Source organism: Vipera ursinii (genome assembly GCF_947247035.1).
Source record: "Vipera ursinii genome assembly, chromosome: 3".
In the NCBI taxonomy this organism is placed as follows: domain Eukaryota; kingdom Metazoa; phylum Chordata; class Lepidosauria; order Squamata; family Viperidae; genus Vipera; species Vipera ursinii.
This window is the reverse complement of record NC_139516.1, coordinates 47,107,018-47,128,312: the sequence shown is the minus strand read 5'-3', so window position 1 is coordinate 47,128,312 and position 21,295 is coordinate 47,107,018. Positions and strand designations below refer to the sequence as shown.

Genomic DNA, 21,295 nt, shown 5'->3' with positions numbered 1-21,295 from the left:
TAAGATTAGATTTATACATCGCAGCAAGGTTGACTAAGGAATTGGATTTTCTGAAGTCTGTTCACTTTAGCAAGTTTTTCACCATATTGCATAATGGCAGTCACTATGATTAAATTTAATTAAATATGTGGCCAAAATCTAAAATCGCTGAATTTGTATTTTCCTGTGAATTATTTTCTAACGCTATTGAATGTAAACTTAACTTTTCAAAATTAGTTTTGTAACTGCTCTTTTAAAAACTGCTTTTAAAAAACATCCTTGGTGAAGCAATTATCACTTCTAATATGTACACAGAGAAGCTAACTCTAGAAAATTTTGCAGAACTCGATCACAAAAACAGGCTGTAGGTCTTATCTCTTAAAAGAGCTTGTCTTCATTCCCTGCTGGAAAAAGATGAAAAATACATCTAACAAGAATAGGAACTGGATATCTACACCTCCAGCATAGGCCATCCAGACTGAAACAGACATGTTGCCTTGCCAACTACTCAGAAAAATCTACAAGGAAACTCCCAAGAGGCTTTATCTTCTCAATGAAGATGCCCCAGCAAGGGATAGACCAAAACAATCAACATCCCAGCTTTGCAGAGGTTTGAGACCATTTACTCCCAAACTAGCCAATGATGGCCATAAGGATTACTCAACTCTCCCACTCATTAAGTCATATTTCCTACACTGGTAAAGAAAGCAGATCAGCTATGTTTCCTGTTGCATGGGTTGACACAGATATTACTTTAGAGTAGCCTATACTACCATAAAATCCCAACAAATCCTCAGCAGGTGGTTTTATGGCCACCTTATGAGAGGTTGTATATGTGGTATATATCTTGATAGCTCTAGGAATCCTAAGGACTCCATGTTTTGTTTTCATTCCATGAAACCAAACTCTTCTCCAAAGGACATGTTACTTGCATTTGCTTGTCCAGTACCGTGTGACCTGCATATATAGCATCTGTAAACAAAAAAGGAAAGCAATAGATTCAAGAGAAATCAGGCAGATACCTGTCTTTCCAGCCCACATACGGGTGGTAGAAGTAACCATGCATGAAGTTAAACAAATATCGTAGAGGAAATTAAAAGCACAAAGAACAGTTAAGATGTGTTCACAGAGCTACCATCTGTTCAGGGTTTTTCTCCTTATCACGTTCATTAAGAAAAAATGTGCAAGCCTCAAAGCACCAAGCATTAACAAAATATTCTGAGTACAGTACTTCTCAGAAATCTAAGAATTATGCAGAGCATTAAAGCATCGCAATAATAAATTACAACTTGTATTAGCACAAAAGCTATAAACACATTCACGCCTTCTTTAAATTTACTGCCATTAGAAAGTTCATGGAACTGCTTTTAATAAACGCATCATATCAAAGCTGCATAAATACAGTAACCCAGTAATAATGTTTTAAGATGCTGCATAGTGGTTTTTGGTGTTTTTTTTTTGCTACCATCTGATGATTATCTCGTTTTTTTGGAGCCCTAGTATGCTATTCCTAGCTCTAACTTTTGACCTGCCAAGATATTGTTGATACAATCAAGTTTTGATAAGAAGTTTGCCACCCAGGTATTTTTTTTTCCTCCCTTGTACAAACTTGTAAACTCCCTTGTAAAACAAAACCTGCAAGCAGCTACATTTCCAGAACACCACTGCTAAAGAGTACTAAAGCAGGAGCCTAAAAAAGAAACTGGCATCTTCCTACACTGTTTTAATCACCGGCAGGTTTGGGGAGCTGGGCACATGCGTAGCGCCACCCCAGCACGAGGCATTTACACCTAAGCAACGCTAACTACCAGAGAGCGCCGGAGACAGGCCGGGCTGCGGATGACGCGGCCGGCATTTTTTTTTCACACCTCTAATGCCAAAGCACGTGGGAACTCCCCGAGACTTTGTCTGAACAACAATAAGACGTCAATTAAAGCTAACGAGGAGCCCTCCGGCGCTTCTCATCGGAAACTTCCGTTTGGCAAGTAGAATGAAATGAACTCGTCTCTTCGGGGTTTCTCTTGAGGCAGCGAACGAGACAAAGTCCAGAGGCGAACCGAGTCCTATTCCTGCCTGCTAGGGCCAATAGCAAAACGACCAGAACTTCGGTAGCCCCCGTTTTAAATCCTCCTCTTTCTGAAGTAACTGTTATATAAGCTTCCCTGGATCCCCCGGAATCTCCTGGCGGCGCTGCAGAGGAGGCGAGGCAGGCCAGCCAGCCCCACCTCCAAGCCCCGCTTCCTCCTTTTCTCCAATTTGACCTCCCCCCTCACACACACACACACACACACACACACACACACACACACACACACACACACACGCCTCCTCCGCCCGGCAGCAGCTCGCTCTCGGCTTTTCCTCCCCCTTTTAATTGCTCTGCTGCTCAACTCCGGGTTCTGCCATCGGCTCGGAAGTGCAACTCTCGCCGCCGGGGGGCGGGAGGGGGGGAGCGCAGGTTCAAGGAACTTTCCCCTTCCCCGGGCTTCCTTCCCACTCGTCTCCCTTCGCCACGCGTGACCCCAAGTGCTGGGGGGGGGGTAGTAGGACTCTCCAGCACGGGGTCCCCGCCCCCCGCCCCCGAAGTTGCTTGGGGAGGGGGCCGTTCACAGGAGACGACGCTGGGGGCGCCCCGCTGGCGCGTCCGCCCAGCCGAGCCATTCCGCTTAGTCTGCCGGTTCGCCCGCCGCCCCCTCCCCGGCGTTTCCCCTGCCGCTCGCGAGCCGCTTCGGGTTCTGCCTTCCGCGGCATCTTCTTTCCCTTCGCCTTCTTGCACCTGCCGGCTTGGGAATCCCCCCCCCCGAACGTCTTTCTGTCTTTCAGGTCAAACCAGGCGCTGGACCCCCCGCTGCCGCCCCAACCAGCGGATGTGGGGGGCGGGGGTGGGGGAGAGAGAGAGAGAGCGGCGGCAAGAGTTACTGTTACTTTTGCCGGTCACGTTAACAGCGGCTTGCGGCGCTACAGGGTGTTAAGCATTTCTGCCTGGCCCGTCGAAAATGTTTCCAACCCTCCCTTACTCACCCTGCCGTGAAGGTCAGGAAACCGCTGTAATCTCTTAAGGGAGGAAAGTAACCCCGCCGCTACTACCGCGCCGCTTCGCGAACTGGCTTACGTTTTGGTCTCGTCTGCCGGTCGGCTCCTCTCCGGCGCTCTTCCGGGCAGCAAGTAGTCCACCTGTTGCAAAAGTTTCCTTCCACAACTTTCGCCGCCGTCCCGGGACCCCCTTAGAGACAGCTCTCTGTCCCCCTCATTTACTGTCACCTTCTCGTTCTTCAACTTCCTAAGCATACCCAAAAGAGGGCAGCACTCAACCATTTCTGACTCCGCCCCTCCTGCGTGGATTGCTGGGAACTGTAGTTCAGAGAGTTCCCGCCTTAAAATTGCGGCGTTCCCAGAAAAATAGCTTGCCTTTTGTGTTCTTTTTTTTTTAAAAATTCGCCTGTTCTGTTTTCTAAGCGTCTTCCAGAATTTTCGCTGTTGGTTTTTTTTTCTGCATATAATGTAACACACTTAACAATAGTATCTTCTTCAGGTTTACAAACAATGAAGTTCAATCGTTCCAGCACTAGGCTAAAATGTTGCTGTGCCTTCACCCTCTTAAAAATTCACAATATAATTTAATAGCAATAACTCGCGTTCTTAAAATAAGAGGGAAGATTCGGTGATTATTTAAAAATACAATTCTTTGATCAAGAATTGACTGAAAACTGAGCTAATGGGGGGACATGGTTGGAAAGCAAGAAAGCAGTATTTAGCTTAGACCTCAAGCTTAAAGGGGACTTCAAATTTAGGCCTTTGGTTTTAGTTGAGAAGGATAGTCAAGCTACTTTACTTAGGTTTTATATGTTACATTTACATTATTATTATGGGCATGAGTTTGAAAACTGGAAATTGATTTTTGGAGAGAGGGGAGAATGGAGGGGAGAGGCTGGTATATAAGAAAGAGAATGAGCTACTGAAAGAAAGTTAATATTCAAACTATTAATACATAAAATGGCCAAATATGAGAATTTCTATACATATAAGTTGAATAAGTTAAAAAAATGACAATGCAATCTAACAATGTGATCCTGTGCTTGTATGCTCAGAAGGAATGCCCTTTGATTTTAGCTGGATTACTTCCAACAAAATTGACATAAAGCTCTTAAGGGTTAGCTAAATTCAAGAAAGAGAGATTCTGAACAAATACGGGAAGATTGTTCTTTTATTAACTTGAAGCAGCAAAACAAAAATATGAACAGGCTGTCTTAACCCCAGGGATGTTTTGCATTAGACTAGAGTTATGCTGTAGCATGCAAAAGTTACTATAGAGAGTTTGATTTTAGAAACAGAAACCTCATTATGGGTTGGTCCTGTATTTAATCTGAGGAACCTGGTGAAATCAATGGGGTATTAATTATGGCAAGGCTTTTATACAATGCACTCTGCTATGCTCACAGGGAAAGTTTTGTTAGTTATTTGTGTTCCTATTACAGGAAAACTATATGTTGCTCATTAAATCAGTTATTTTGATGATTTTCACCAGTAGAGCTAATAGTGCCTGATATAGTGCTTCTGAATAAAAAAGTCTCTTACCAACATCTGTTTATAATGACATGTCATGTACTTGAATTCAAATAAATAGTATTGAATCCCCAGATGGCTCATGAATTTCTAAATTCATTGCAAAATTGTAAATCAGTTGCATCTTTCCTTAAAGCACTTGAATCATCCTGCCTTTAATCCCAAGGATTGGAATGTCATGTTCTGACAGATGAAACTCTTCAAAAGAACTTTGAGGCATTGTTTACCTTAAAGAATCTTTTATTCGAGAAACATAGTTAAAGCCATAACTGAATTCCCCTCCCCTGAGCACAAAGTAACAAAGCACAATTCCCTCCTCCAATTAATAGTCATAAATCACATTCCCCAATTAGCTTGAAGCTTGGGCTTTCTTCCCAGCTCTCCAGTCTGCCAAATCTTTATCAACTCTGGGCACAATAACCTTGGATTCCCACGGCTGAGTTATTGTTATGACTAACTGGACTCTCGTCCACATTCCCCCTCCCAGGATCAACTAACTCTAAAAGCAAAAGAGTAAAATGGCTGCATTTCCAACTGTTGTCAAAGCAAGAACATCCAATGTTAGCAGCATTGACATGGGATTTAAAATGTCTACATACAAATGGGTGATCATATACTGACCTCATTGGGAATCACGAGCCCCTTCGTCTAAGTACCTGATGTTCTTGCTATGAGCCCCTTCTACATGAAACACAGCAATGCCTATTCTGCAGCAATTCCTTTGAAGGTGTTTTGTCAAGGTTCCTGGGATTTCCCCCTTTGTCCTAGATGGAAAGACTACATGGTGCATTGCTACTATCTGAATCACCCTTAAGGTTTGTATGGGAGGAATAGCTTAATCATTACCCTTTGCCATGACCAAATAATTTCTTTTAAAAATAAATGTTGCAAGGAGAAGTAGGAGGAATAATTGAGGTTGGGGTGTGGCCAACAATATAGAAAGACAGAATTCAGCAAAAGATGCTCATGCAATGTGTGAAGATATTGCAGAGGATAAGAAGTAGGAGACTGGTGGCTATATAAATGTGGCCTTGCTTTAAGATGTACCTATACATGTAGAAGAACATATGGGTGGTACACTAACCTCACTATAACACCTTCCATTAACTACATGGGTGATCTGGCTTTAATCTCAACTATGAAGATTTACCCATGCAAATCTAAACCACTAAGCCAGTGTTTGTGGTATGAAATCAGAAGACTGCATCTATAAACCAGTGTTTTCCATATGAAATAATAAGTCTCTGCCACTTAAACATAAATAATCTCCTTTCAACAAGTGTTACTCTTAAAAGGAAACGATAGCAAGAAGCCCTAAACCAAACAAATAAAGTTATATCTTCTAGTGCTTCCTGATTAGCAGCTTCACCATCTGATTATTCCCTCTCCCTTTTATGTATCAGGGAGAGAAAACAGTGATGATGTTCTTTCTCAGCAACAGATGTTTCCCAGCATTACTTCCATTTCTCCCCTGATGTTGCAAATGCTGTTCATTGCTCCCCACTATTTGAAGGCTCCAGTCTCAGATATTTCAGAATAATTTTTCTTCGTGGCTTCATGCATTACAGCTTGGGTAAACTTAGACCATATTCAGGGATGCATAGTAATCTTATCTACTTTTCATCTCAATATTCCAACTATTGGTTGCTCTGCATCAAGCCCAATGTTATATAGTGTACAACAATAAAATGAGGTTTCTAATAATAATTTAGACTGCAGCAGATAAGCAGTTACTTGTAAACATTAAATGTGCTCATCTAACAATTGGGCAGCAAATGAAAAATAAATGTTTTAAATACAATTATGTGTGTGTTTAACAAATGAACTGATTTTTTTTCTTCAATGGACATTTCACACTTAGAGACTTGTACTATTTTCATAGGATCATCCAGCTGTTTTGAAATGATGTAAAGTCTTTCTTCATTACTGTATTTTGATATAACAATGAGTGGTGACCTTAGAAGATATTTTAAGTTGCTGGTGAGAAAATGCTAATGAGATAGCACTTCCTATATCATATGAGCGTGCCATATAAGAAAGGGGAAGTATATTTTTCACTTTACTTAAGTTTTTCATCTACAGATCTATGGTTATATATTCAGCCCAAAATATACTGATTAACCAACCAATTACAATTTGATTGAAAACATGTGTTCATCCAGCAGCATGCTGGTATATAATTTATCCATAAGGCCTCAGTAAAGTAACAGAATAAACAAGTTGATGATGTCCTGAAAAGAAAGATCTCAGTTAAGCAGTTGATTGACTGTATGAAAAAATATTTCAGTACTGTGGCTGTTCTAATAGGTTCTCTGTATTTTACGTGTTACAATAAAGTTTTGGACACCATTTACAAAAACCCGACTCAATGAAACAAAAGACTAATGAATAGATTTGGCAATGTGGTCTTTAATAAAACGTCTGTGGTACATAAAGGTACCAAGGTGCCAATTACTGAAGTACAGGAGAAATTTGCTATGCCTGCTATATTTTGCGGGCATTGTTCAGCAATGTACAGAAATATACAAGGGAGGTGTCGGGCTCAAACTGGAAGCCAGACTGGAACATCTTAAATAAGCTAATAAGAAAATCACAGAACTGAGATAACTAATACCAATTTAAAAATGTAGGACATATTACCAAAATAATGTAATCAATTGCAAATATTCATGAAGTAGCCCTATTTATAAAACTAGATTCAAAGCTTTCTACTTTTCTTTCTGTCCTATTAGATTATGTGGCACCTCTTGAACAAGCTAGATTGTTTCCATCTAATCTTTGTTTTGCAAGGATCAGATTTGTTCTTGACTTGATTTTGATTAATAGTATAAGACAATGTAGCAATTACAGGAGGCTTCTCTTGTCAACTTCTTCAAGTTGGCTCCCTCTCCACAATCTTGAATAGTTGAATAGAATAGGTCTGGAAGGGAACTTGGAGGTCTTCTAGTCCAGCCCCCTGCTCAAGCAGGAGAACCCTCATACCATCTCACAGAAGTGACTGTTTAGTCCAGACATGTCAAACACAAGACCCGGGGGCCAGATCCGACCCTCTAAGTGGTCTCATGCGGCCCGCGAATCCATCCTGGAAACAGTGAGGGAACGGCCCCCACTGCCTTGGCCCTGGCCCAGAGACCCTCCTTCTGCCAGAGACCCTCAGATCTGTCCCACTCCTGCCCAGGCCCCCATAGGCACCCTTGATGCGAACGATGTAGAGCTGGCCACGCCCACCCAGTAGGCCATACGCACTCTAGCCACGCCCACCCAGTAGGCCACACCCACACAGGCCATACCCACCCGGCCCCTTGAGGGCAACTGCAATGCTAATGCGGCCCTCAATGAAATTGAGTTTGATACCCCTGGTCTAGTCTCTTCTTAAAAATCTCCAGTGATGGACCGCCTACGATTTCTGGAGGCAAGCTACTACACTGGTTAATTGTCCTCACTGTCAGGAAGTTTCTCCTTAATTCCAGGTTGCTTCTCTGTTTGGTCAGTTTCCAACCACTGTTTCTTGTTCTGCCCTCTGGTGCTTTGGAGAATAATGTGATTCCCTCTTCTTTGTGGCAGCCCCTCAAATACTGGAACACTGCTATCATGTTTCCCCTATTTCTTCTTTTCTTTAGACTAGCCAAACCCAAGTCCTGCAGCCGTTCTTCATATGTTTTAGTCTCCAGGCCTTTGATCATTTTAGTTGCTCTCCTCTGATTTTTTTCTGAACTCTCAACATCTTTTTGTGATATGATGACCAAAATTGGTTGCAGTATTCCAGGTGTGGTCTTACTAGGGTTTTATAAAGCGGTACTAATACTTTGCATGATCTTGATTCTATGCCTCTGTTTATACAACCCAGGATTGTATTAGCTTTTTTGGCGGCGGCAGCACACTGCTGGCTCATAGTCAAGTGATTGTCCGCTAGGACTCCAAGGTCCCTGTCACAGTTGCTGTTTTTAAGACATGTCTTGCCTAATCTGTACTTGTACCTTTGATTTTTCCTGCCTAAATGTAAAACTTTGTTTTTCTCCACATTGAAACTCATTTTTGTTGGATAGGGCCTGTTGTTCAAGTTTGTCAAGATCATTTTGGATCCTGAGTTTCTCTTCTGGGTTATTGGCTACTCCTGCCAGTTTAGTGTCATCTCTGAATTTGATGAGTTCCCCTTCAATTCCCTCATCTAATTCATTGATAAAGATATTGAAGATTACTGGGCCTAAGACGGAACCTTGTGGTAGCCCACTGCTTAATTCTTTCCATGTGGATGTAGTGCCATTGAGGACTACTCATTGAGTATAGTTTGCCAATCAGTTACAGATCCATCTGGAGGTGATGTTGTCTATTCCACCTTTTTCTAGCTTACCAAGGAGTAGGTTGTGGTCTACTTTATCAAAAGCCTTACTGAAATCTAAGTTTACTACATCCACAGTTGGATCTTGAATACAACTGTGGGATATATAGGGTGGCAATAGCAATAGGACCTATATACCACTTCACAATGCTTTACACCCCTCTTTAAGTGGTGTACAGAGTCAGCCTGTTGCCCCCAACAATCTGGATCTTCATTTACCAAACTTGGAAGGATGGAAGGCTGAATTAACCTTTAGCAGGTCAGAATCAAACTCCTGGCAGTGAGCAGGATAGCCTGCAATACTCCATTCTAACCACTGCGCCATGGCTCTTATAGCTTGTTCTTATGGCCACGTGACACCTGTGACAAAAATGCATCCCTTTTGCCTGTCAATATTTATTTTATTATTTATTTATTAAATTTTTATACCGCCCTTCTCCCGAAGGACTCAGGGCGGTGAACAGGGCATATCATAAAACTACAAAAATACAAAAGTTAAAAAAGAATTAAATTATTGTCCACAGTAAAAACAATAAAAATATATATAAATATTAAAACCCTAAGTAACTCCCCATCAGGCCAGGCCAGCTTGTTCAAATAAATGGGTCTTTAACCCGCGCCAGAAGGAGCGGAGATCCGGTGCCATCCGGAGCTCAACTGGCAGCTGATTCCACAAAGCCGGAGCGCCCACAGAGAAGGCCCTCCCCCTGGGGGCCACCAGCCGACATTCTCTGACTGGAGGCACCCTGAGGAGGCCCTCTCTGTGGGAACGCACAGGGCGGAGGGGAGTCGACGCCGTCAGCAGGTGGTCCCCGAGGTATTCCGGACCCATGCCATGTAAGGACTTAAAAACCATCACTAAGACCTTGAACCTCACCCGGAAGACAACTGGTAACCAATGCAGCTCACGGAGCAAAGGTGTAACATGGGAGTACCGGGAAACTCCCAAGACAACTCTCGTGGCCGCATTCTGTACCAGTTGGAGCCTCCGAGTGGTCTTCAAGGGAAGCCCCATGCATTGCAATAGTCAAGACGAGAGGTCACGAGTGCATGAGTGACCGTACACAGGGCATCCCTGTCTAGATAGGGCAGCAACTGACGCACCAGGCGAACCTGTGCGAAAGCCCCCCTAGTCACGGCTACTACATGATCTTCTAAGGTAAGCCGTGAATCTAGGAGGACTCCCAAGTTGCGAGCCCTATCTACGGGGGGTAAAGACTCACCCCCCATAGAAAGTGATGGAACATAATGAATGCCTGTCAGGTGGCTGGTCAGAACAATACACTGGGCTGAAAGTTTGCCTACCAGCAAAGTTGGGAAAGAAAAAGAACTAAAACCACTCAGACATAGAGTAATGTGATATATGCAGTACAATGCGGTAAGACATGTGCAGATCTATACATTGGAGAAACAAAACAACCACTTCACAAACGCATGCCACAACATAGAAGACCAAACCCGTCAGGACAAGATTCAACAGTCCACCTACATTTGAAAGATAAAGGTCACTTTTTTGAAGACACCAAAGTCCACATTCTGGACAGAGAGGACCATAGGTTTGAATGAAGGGTCAAAGAGACCATCTACATAAAGACTGAACAGCCCTCTGTCAACAGAGGAGGAGAGATATGACACCATCTATCTCCTGTTTACAACACAGTCTTTTCATCAGTTCCAAAAAGAGTCTAGGACAACTTGCCACAACCAATTCTCCATGGCTATCTTGCCGCAACCAACTTGCTGGGACAACTCACCATGGGAAAACTCCCTATGACCAACTCACCACAGAATAACTTGCCACAGGAGTTATACTAATATTGAAGGAATAATCCAAAAGTATTATTAAAGAAATGATGCCAAAGAGAGACAAGAAAGAGTAGGCCGTGGCAAGTTGGCCATAGTGAGTTGGCTGTGGCAAGAATGGCCATATCCGTTTGGTTCAGTACCCATTTGCACTATTCAGCTGATCCTGAGGGCACAGAAAACCTCCAAGCGGCCTCAACAATCTGAGAAAGAGTGCTAACGACCAGATGATTACAAGGAGTATAAATCCTTCCATCCTCTACCATTCAGTCAGAACAGAACAAGTTTCTTGGATGAAAAGTGAAATGTCTCCAATAAAAAACAATGTCTAGTTGCCTGGGAAGAAAGGGAAAAAGGTTCATAGTTGAAATAAATGCAAATTTCTGAGCCAACAAATGGACTAAAGTCCATTAGGTGGCAGTGTTGCAAAACATGTTTCCTTCTGGTAAAAATGCTTCAGGAAAAAAAATTACCAAAATGCCTTATCTCAAGCATAACATTTTGATTTAGTGCATATTATTTTCCATTTTCATTTCTCCCATATTTTGAACCAGCTTTTCCCATTTTTTTTCTTACTACAAAAAAGCAATTGAGAAAAGGATGGATTTCATTGGGAACAAAAACAGTATATTGTGAAAAGAAACCCAAAATATATACATTGTTAAAGAATGAATATTACTAACTCTAGTTTGGCATGTTCAAATTTATTTCTTTGTAGTAATGATAAGTGAACAAACTTTATGTAAAGGGGCTAAGACTGGATGTCAGTTGAGAAATGTACTATTTGCTGTACAAATTTAATTAGAATTATTTTTGTTGGGATCCCAAAATCAGCTCCATTAAACCAGGAAGAAAACTAGTATTTCTTTAGGCTGATGGGGCCAAACCAACCCTGTTGTTTCCCATGTCAAAAATAGAATAATACTCTTTAAGGAAGACATCACCCAGGATGAATAGAGGCTGCCCAGTTGAGGAAGGCATATATGTTGACTCAATTGCAAGTGAACAGTGGCCATTGTTCTGTAAAAGAAAAAGAAACAAATTGCTTCAGATTGTGCCCCTATTGCAGAAAAGAAAGAACATCAAGCATATTTTAATGGAATCTGGATTTGGATTGTGATCAAATTACATGACGTAAAAACATTGTCTAACTCGGGTTTTCCACGTTATTATGCAATTGCTTAGCAGTATAATTTTCTAGGGCTTCCTTGCAAAGAAATGGTACAAACTCCATATTTTATGTGAGTCAATATGCAGCTGATTCTTCAAGAGCAGCCACTGTGTCATCTGCAAGTATTCTGATTGCATTATAAAAGGTAAATTACAGATCTGATAGCTCTAATTTAAGTGACATATTTTCTGTATAAATAAAGTAGCCTGAGCATAATGCTATTTCTATGTGATGTAATTATTGAGATACTGTATGGAACATCAATTCATCTTAAAATGAAGTGCTTTCCAATAATGCACTTGAGAATTTAGAAAAGCATACTTACATAGGAGACATAAGCAGAAGGAGGAAGTGGGAACTGGGAACCATTAATGAAAAAGGTAATGGTAGGCATATTCTGGACATTGTTGCAGTCCACCGTGTACTGTGAAAAAAACAAATGCAAGGGAAGGTTAAATTGAGGCAATAAGGCAATAAGAAACCTTTTCTTCATCCTGTCAAACTTATCTTTAAGGTGTGCAAAATGTCTTTGGGCCAATAAAATGATATACATATTATTTATGGCTACTTAGAGTGATAGAAAAAATAATTTTTCTTGCATTTTTTTGAGTAGACTTAAATTTTATACTTCTGAGCTTACTTGCAAACCAATAACAAAACTCTTTTTATAATTTTAAAAGTTGTATTCTATATTGTTGTAGCTCAGCGATGTACAAGTGTGCACAAAAAGGTATATTGTAAGAAATAGCTTGCAACACCCCACCCTCATCCCATTACAAATGCTCATGTACATAAAATACAACAGCACATTCACATCCTATTGTGAAAAACAGCCAAAACAAACATAAAAACAAGAAATGAGAAACTACATGAAATCAAAACAGATAGATTTCTTGAGTTGTAATAGTAATAGTTCCCTGAATGATCACAAAATTTGTTCAAAATTCTTTCCTCTACTTACATCGTAAGCAGCATTTACAGCCTGAACGAAATACAATATATATTGTTGTGGAATAGTTAGCAAAAATGTTCCCGTGTCCACAATGCCCTGGCAGCCTTCACTGCACCAGCCAGTGGCCTTGTTCCCAATAGAAAATCTGTAGATAAGAACACAGAATATTACCAAAACAGTTACAAGCAACTAAAGTAGACAACAATTGGTAAAACAAATAAAAACCTATGGATTCTTAATGTTGTTGTTGTTGTTAGTTGCAAAGTTGTGTCCCATTGTGATCCCATGGACAACATTCCTCCAGGCGTCCTGTTCTCTACCGTCTTCTGGAGTCCATTTAAGATCAAGCCTACTACTTCAGTGACTTCATCCAGACACCTCATTCTCTGTCATCCCCTTCTTCTCTTGCCCTCAATCTTTCCCAGCATTAGGCTCTTCTCCAGTGAGTCCTTCCTTCTCATTAGGTGGCCAAAGTATTTGAGTTTCGACTTCAGGATCTGGCCTTCTAAAGAGCAGTCCGGGTTGATCTCCTCTAGGACTGACTGGTTTGATCGCCTTACAGTCCAAGGGACTCACAGGAGTCTTCTCCAGCACCATAGTTCAAAGGCCTCAATTCTTTGGCGCTCAGCCTTTCTTATGGTCCAACTTTCACAGCCATACATTGCAACTGGGAAGACCATAGCCTTGACTATATGCACTTTTGTTGACAGAGTGATGTTTCTGCTTTTTAGTGTGCTGTCTAGATTTGCCATAGCTTTCCTCCCCAGGAGCAAGTATCTTTTAATTTCTTGGCTGTACTCCCCATCTGCGGTGATCTTGGAGACCAGGAAAATAAAATCTGTCAGTACCTCCATTTCTTCGCCATCTAATCAGCCTTTACCAACCGGGTAGACCACAAAGACCATGATGTCTGAGGATGGTTGAAATCTAACAAATGTGGAAAGCATCAATTTGAGGAAGGCTAATCAAGACTGCTACATATGCCTAAGAATCAATGGGACATTTTAAATGCAGATGCCATACTTCATGGCACCATAGTTATGACCATGCATAAATATTGGTCAATATTTTACAGTTAGTATGTCCACTAAACATTCTGCTATATTTACAGAAGCAAACAGGCATGAATATTGCAACTGATACTTGGAAAGATCTCTACTAGAAATTTTGGAAGCCAATTACTAGCAAAGTTTTTAAAAAGGCAAAATGAATGAGCTTCAAATGTTAGAGGGCTTCATGTGTGAGAGAATTTATTTTCTATATAGATTTCATACTCCATAGTATATTAAGTTATCTATTATATTTGTTCAGTGGTGCACTTTGCTAAATTCAGTAGCATTCTCTTTCGACCAAACATGCTTAGGATTGTGCTGCTAATGGGTTTTTATCAACTTTTCTTCATAAATGTATGCCAACACTCATAAGGCCTTTCATCATCTCGATGGAAAGGTCGTTTTTATTTATTTTTATTTGTATTGGATTAATCAGTTCTGCCAAAAGTCTAATGTACCTAAACAATGGGAGAGAGGAATATCCTTCCATCATTTATAAAGGTTGAAGGAGCAGCTCATTCAAATAAAATGGAAGATATAAATCAGGGAGAAAGAACATCACTTACCCTTCTATACCGATCTGCCAGTAACCCTGGTCAGTCATAGGGGCCCAGGTAATTTGCCCAGTGTACAGCTGGGGGTCAATGCCTCCCAATATCAGTTCTCCTCCATATTGAACAGTTGGTTGGCTAAAAGGAGGATGAGAAAATGGGCAAAAGAAAGAGTATTAGCTATTGCTTTTCATCCGCTTGTGGACTTTTTGTATAGAATAAACGACCCTAGAATCGTTTTTCACCAGGAAATGTGGCCAGAAAATTTTTTAAAAAAATTTGTTGGGTAAAATTAAAAAATAACAATGAAGTAAACTGAGTACAGATTGTTGTCCGTTAATTCTGAATATCCCCCCATCCCAGGTTCCCCCATTGACATACACATCCTTCATTCAAAAGCTCACTCCACTGAGAATCATGTTTTTAAAGGCTATGAAACATTAAACTTTTCACAATTCCAACTGTGAAATAAGAATATAATTAGAGGTACTCATGAGGGTGGAAATCTTTTTACACGCATAGTGTGAATAAAGTAATCCTTAGAATATGTGGTGGAATCAACAGTTGAAAGGAAGGAGGATAGAATACACTACCTTGGACTCTATGGGGGGGATGTGTATAAGATTAAACAATTAGGGTTAAATCAGGCTTTCCCAAGCGAAGGTGGGCAATTTGGTGAGATTCTTGTGAACTAGGGAATCAACAATAAACAAATCTCTTGACCTTGGATCTGTTCTGGTTGCTTGCACTTAACAACATAGGTTTTTAAACCAGCAATGATTTAACTCAAAAATAATTTTAAATCTTTTTCTTATCCTGATGTTTCCCTTCTCTTTCAATATCATTCGTTGCTTGAACTTGATTATATTTGTGATGATGGGATTGAGCCATGAAATAAAAGTAAATTGCTGTATTCCAGGTAACTCATTCTGGAAGAAAACCAGATTCTTACATGCTATGTCACAAATATAATGCGGTTAATCTTACCGTGAGAAGTAAAAGCTAAAAATGGGTTCAGAAATCTGGTTTTGCCTCATTATCTGGTACAAGAGTGTGTATGATCCCCCGTAATTTGGAGAAGGATTGGTCAAACCCAAAATGCCATCAAAGTCGCTATAGTAGAAGGGATTGGTGGGCTCACTCACACTCAATCCAAACTGTTGTTTTTGAACTACAATATTCTGGATCTGAGGAACAAGATTGAATAATGGATTTTACTTCTAGGTTATAGCATTGCAACTCTGCACTGTCTCTTGAAATTCACATTTCTTTACCATAAAGATAAACATTCTGTGATTCTATAATAAATAAAGATAATAAATAATAAATGAAATAATGAAATAAAAATAATAAATAAAAATAAATAAAGCATTATGTCTTCTTCAAGTCAAGCTTGATTTCTGCTGACTTCCATATCACTTTCTTTGCAATAGCATAGAAATGGCTTGCCACTGTCTAGCAAGGGCAGTGGTGTCTTGCTGAAAAGTTGAAAATGGTGAAAACAGTATTTTTGTAGGAAGCAATAAAAAAGTTAAGATGTTGTCTTTTTGTTGCTGATCACAAATACAAAAGAAGCAAGGCTGGGATCACATAACTGCAGTTTTGTTATATTGCCTTTTTTTAACTCCCCTGCAGATGCTGATGAGAGCTACTCCAATTATAGGATAAAGATGTGGTAGAATCTCATTAAGAGCCATTGTCCCAAATTAATTATATCATCTTTAGCAAATATGCCAGCTATGCCCACCAATGGTAGCAGATGCCTGATAGCCATAATTCATCCTTACAGGATTTCAAGATTATTTTATTTTATTGACATTGTAACAAACACACAAAAAGTAGAGAGGGTGAGTACTGCAAGACCAGACTTTTTTTAATAGCATCCTCTCACTGGAAACTTTGCTAGTGACTTCCTTGCATCCATTTGATGTTGGACCTTTAATGTTAGATTAGTATGTTACTTTAATCAGAACACTGTTCCTATGGCTTTTATTATGATACCAATTTACTTTCATTGTGTTTATTCTCTTTAGATTTATGATCATTTTAATGCTTATTTTATGCAATTGTCCCCTAAAATAGTTATAAATATAAATATAAATAAATAAGAGCTAATTCTAATGAATTAATCAGTGTAACATAGTTAAGGAATCAGTGACTAAGAACATGGTTAAAATCCACTCACCTGCACAGTATCAAAACCTAGCATTATACGTAAGTCACCAGATCCATAGCGCAGGACGTACGTTTGGTCACTATAGCTGTAATAAGTAGATGACTGTCTAGGGTTAAACATCTTATGGTTTCCTACAACAACAACAAAAAAACAAAGAGTAGCAGTTTTGCTCTATGTGTAGTGAAAGATCAAAGCAAAACTATGGACAACTTGGCAACTTTCAACATTTTAAAATAACTCCCGAGGTATTAGGAAGTGCACTTCCAATGAAAAACCATTAAGTATAGAGCTGTACATGACTCTGTTCATTTTGGACCAGTGCCACACTTAGAATTTTGAATTTATTCTCATAAACTGATTGTCATTTTTGCCTTGGCAAATGAAATATACAGTTACCAAATGAGAAATCCAGTATTTTGCTGTAGGCACCAACTATTTTCAATTATGTAAAAAAAAATAATAAAGATGCAGGTAAGAGCAACATCAGGTGAAATCATTTAATTTCTACCTTTACCCCCTCAAAGCACCTAAAATGATGGAAAAAGGGTCCACATTTTCACCTGTTTCCTTCAGCGATCCCCCCACTGACTGGAAAGCTAAGATAGGGTCTGCAACCCAGAAAAAGGTTTCTTGCCAATGGACAAGGTATAAATAAAGTAAATACAAGTATAAATACAAGTAAAAAAGCCTTTGGGCGGGGTGTATGTGTTTAGCTTTCTTAAGAGCCTTGGTGGAGCAGTGGGCTAATGCCTCCTTAAGTAACACCAGCTGCCTGCAATTAGTGCAGGTTCGAGTCCCACCAGGCTCAAGGTTGACTCAGCCTTCCATCCTTCCGAGGTAGGTAAAATGAGGACCCAGATTGTTGGGGGCAATTAAGCTGACTTTGTAATAATGCCGCTTTGGGGGGGGCGAAAGCCCTAATAAGCAGGCATATACATAGAATGAAGGCTACTGCTAAGCTTGTAAGCCGCCCTGAGTCTTCGGAGAAGGGCGGGATATAAATGGGATTAAAATAAAAATAAATAAAAAAATAAAATGGTTTAAAATAAGCGGAGATGTATTTGGTTTTGATAAAAATAAATATTTTCTCTAGAAGCAGACATTCAAAACATTCAGGACGGGAGCGGATTACTCACCACAGGCCTTTGTTTCACAATATGTAGAAGGTACCCACAGATTACCAGAGCCGGTGTCCAAAAGAACAAGAAATTCTTGTGGTGGAGTCCCAATGCTTATTTTTCCAAAGTAAAAAGACTGTCAAATGAAAATATTTATGAGACAGGTTTCACAAAATCTTCGGAGCAGCTAAATAAGTAGGGGACTACCTCTCCCTGACAGTACATGCCCATCCTAGAGATTAAATAGGAGAGACACTCTCCAGTCCCTTCCCTGAAATGTTGCCATCTAGTGAGACCTCAGAGGTATATCTATGACTACAGGAACCTGTTCTAGGTCTACAAACATTCAGGTGACTACAAAATGGCAGCAAAGAGGCACAGTGCACTGTTTGCTGCCATCTCACAGTCTCCAGGTTTTTGCAGCCCAAATCTTGGCAGCCCTATACAGAAACTAGATTTCTATTCATTTACAAAAACAGTTATTTTCTATTCTCACTTTGCCCATTCTCCATGAAAATGAAAAAAACCATTTAAAAATCTGAAGGGTTATTTGTCTTTTTAGCGGTGTTGTGTATGAAATGAACAAATTAACCAAACATTGGTTTAGTGTTCATTGAAGAGAGTACACTGGACTGTATGATGCTTTAAGACCAAGACTTCTTGTTACTATCAAATGTAGTATTTAGATCCAATGTGACTTATTCAGAAGTAAATGGATTTATGATTCCAGATGTAGACTACTTCACTTCTTTGGGAGTAAGTTATGCATGGACCACTTGCCTTGTCTTTTATTCAGTTGCAGTAAATCAATAAAGAGAAATTGTAGCCCTAAACCAGAAAGCTGACCAGTCATCATAAAAAACAAAGTATTCCAAGTACATATTACATTAAGTTGCTCTTTAACAAGATGGACATATCTGGGTATTATTGTCAGAAAATAGTGCTCCAATCACATGACAATAATAAAATACAGAGAACTATTTTTTTGCTGAATAATAATCAGCAAAAACTAATAATGTGCAAAATACATTGCTGAAAAATCAGGTAGCATCAAAAATTGACTTAAATAAATAAATGGATTGTGTTCTTCCCTATGCTCAGGCATCAGCAGTCAATTTACAATAACTCATCCGAGAAAGAAAAGATGAAATAATTAAGTGATACTTCATTATGCATAAATAGCATCCTATTTGATTCTGAAAAAAGCTATCACAATGTACCAATAATAAAATAAAATGCTAGAGTTACAAAGTCAGATGAAGTAGCTGGAAAAGAAAAAAAACAGATTTTTGTGGTTTAAATACTCACGTCCAAATAATTGGTCATAGGTTCATACGTAACACCGAATTTATTGAACTGATATTTTAATCCAGGATCAATATGGTATTTTTCCAAAAATTCTTCCAACACTCCATTCTCTCTCATATTTTCACGAATGGATTTTCCTTTCTCCAGAATGATTCTACATACCAAGAAAATAGTCAGAATGTCCTTTACTATCACAACAATCTGCATATTTTGTATTATTTTGTTACTAGAAACAATAATATCCCACCAAACAAATACAATACAAACAGAAGATTAAGAGAAGAAGCAGGAATGCTAAAGCTTGCCATGGAATGATAAAAATGTAATTTGCCATTATTTTTTGACTAAAAGTGATGTCCTCTAGATTGTTTCAATGCTCTTTTCATTTAATATATGATCTTAGCTGAGATACTGACCTATGTAGACCTTTTGACAGGTGGATACAAACTAATGCCAGGATCAACGACTTCATGATACTTGGCATCGTGGGGGATTATTTCAGGGAATCCAAAAATTTTGCCAACAACTAGGCTGATCTCAGTCCACTTTTATATCCAAGGCAACTGTTCGCTGCTATTTAATCTCTCTCTTCTTGTGCCCCCTATCTCTCTGTTTAATCTTATTATAACAAGGCAATACCAACATAGTTTGTTTTCTTATGGATAATAGGAATTCTGTTTGAATTAGATTCAACTGAATTATTGCCCTTGATGTTAAATAAAAAACTAATAGAATTTGGCTTCACAAAGCCTTGCCTGCTAGCAAAGATAATACATGATAACATATCAGTATGGAAAACTGTAATCAGTTTCCTTGGAATCTGCTCCATAGTTTTAACAACTAATGGAAAATGAATGAATAATCCCAGTTGCTCTAGGATCTTTGTAAGGTTGGACAAGGTTACTTCTTATTCAATTTATGCTTACTAAAGTTTTGTTGAACCTTGGAAAACATGGTGGTTCTATCCTGCATGAAATTTGATATTCCAGAACCTGACTGTGTCAATTCATCCTTCCATCCCCAGTCGTGAAAGTAAAAGAATCCCAAATTCTCAAGTGGAGCAATCTGCCAGAGATGTTTCCAACTCACATATATTTCATGAAAACATTTTTCACATTTCATTTATCTGTGAGAAACATAAGATGAACTACTGTTTCAGATTTCCACATTTTTATTTAGTAATCATATATTGTTAAATCATAGATTAATCATAGCACCATGACGGGCTGACATTCCACTGATTTATAAGATTGTACTGTATTTGTAAAGAAATCACTCCTGGATGCAGGATCCAGTCCAGGGAAATCTCTGCAAAGGAAGGAGAGATTGTTGAGATTATTAACAATTCCAGACAGCCACGTTTCTTGAGTAGACCACAGAAATTGTCACTCTGTGAGTGGCTTATGAGCAGTTGGAAGTTCGGATGCTACTAAGCTCACCCCATGCAGCAGAGCCTTCTATGGACATTGAGTTCTACTGAGTCTTATTTCCTAATCATGTTTTGGATTTCTTTTTTTAATTATTGTTGTTTTGTTGGACAGACAAAGCCCCTTCAGGTCAGCAAGATTTTCCTGTATTCATTTGAGGAGTCCCTGTAGCACTTAGAGGAACAAATTGGTTTTTAACAGCTTTTGAAATATATGGGTTTTTGGATTATGGAGCAAAAGAGTACCCAGGATATGGATTTCAAAAAGTTAATTAAAAATTAAAAGTTAATAAAGTAATAAAACCAGGATAAACTCTAATGAATACAATAAGGTAAATAAATAACTATGGATTAAAGATCCAGACTGATTTGGAGTCATAGCTTTAATATAATTAGAGAAATTTTCTCACAAAAAATGGTGTTTGTTTTTCACATTTTATGATAAGAAAAAAAAATGGGGCAGAATTCCATAACAGGAGTTATTGTGCTTTTTTGCCTATCTTTTTTGGGGGGAAAATAGACATCTTGATAAAATAGACAAATTCTGTACAAATGTTATTTACTTTTGTTGTTCAATTGGCAAGTCTGGTCTGATTTTTTGGAACTCCATGGACCATAACACGCCAGCGCCCCCCTCCACTGTCTCCCAGAATTTGCCCAAATTCATGTTCATTGTGCCAATGACACTGTCTAACCATCTCACCCTTTGCTGTCCCCCTTCTCCTTTTGTCTTAAATCCAGTGGTGGGATTCAAATATGCAAACCACTGGTTCTCTGTGTGGGTGCTGCTTCCAGAAGTTCATTCTGGGCCTGGGCAACAAAAAATTAGCTACCGGTTCTGCCAAACTGGTCTCAAC

The 21,295-nt window shown here is 39.4% G+C and overlaps 2 protein-coding genes across 3 annotated transcripts in view; both read right to left on the bottom strand.

Annotated features, from left to right (window-relative positions):
- TFEB (transcription factor EB) overlaps positions 1-3,234 on the bottom strand; it is a 96,686-nt gene extending 93,452 nt beyond the window's left edge. For both annotated transcript variants that reach the window (XM_083359865.1, XM_083359863.1), the window contains exon 1: positions 3,001-3,234. The gene's annotated coding sequence lies outside the window, so the exon portion shown is untranslated. The remainder of the gene's footprint in view (positions 1-3,000) is intronic.
- On the bottom strand, positions 867-19,496 carry LOC310638846 (pepsin B-like; the record flags this gene model as incomplete). The annotated part of the gene is made up of 11 exons (XM_083360207.1): positions 867-951; positions 3,092-3,259; positions 3,388-3,575; positions 12,181-12,279; positions 12,817-12,952; positions 14,426-14,548; positions 15,398-15,615; positions 16,596-16,717; positions 17,723-17,840; positions 19,013-19,166; positions 19,429-19,496. 11 exons carry the CDS (start codon positions 19,494-19,496, stop codon positions 867-869), a joined length of 1,479 nt encoding a protein of 492 aa, XP_083216333.1.
- Between the last annotated feature and the right edge of the window lie 1,799 nt (positions 19,497-21,295).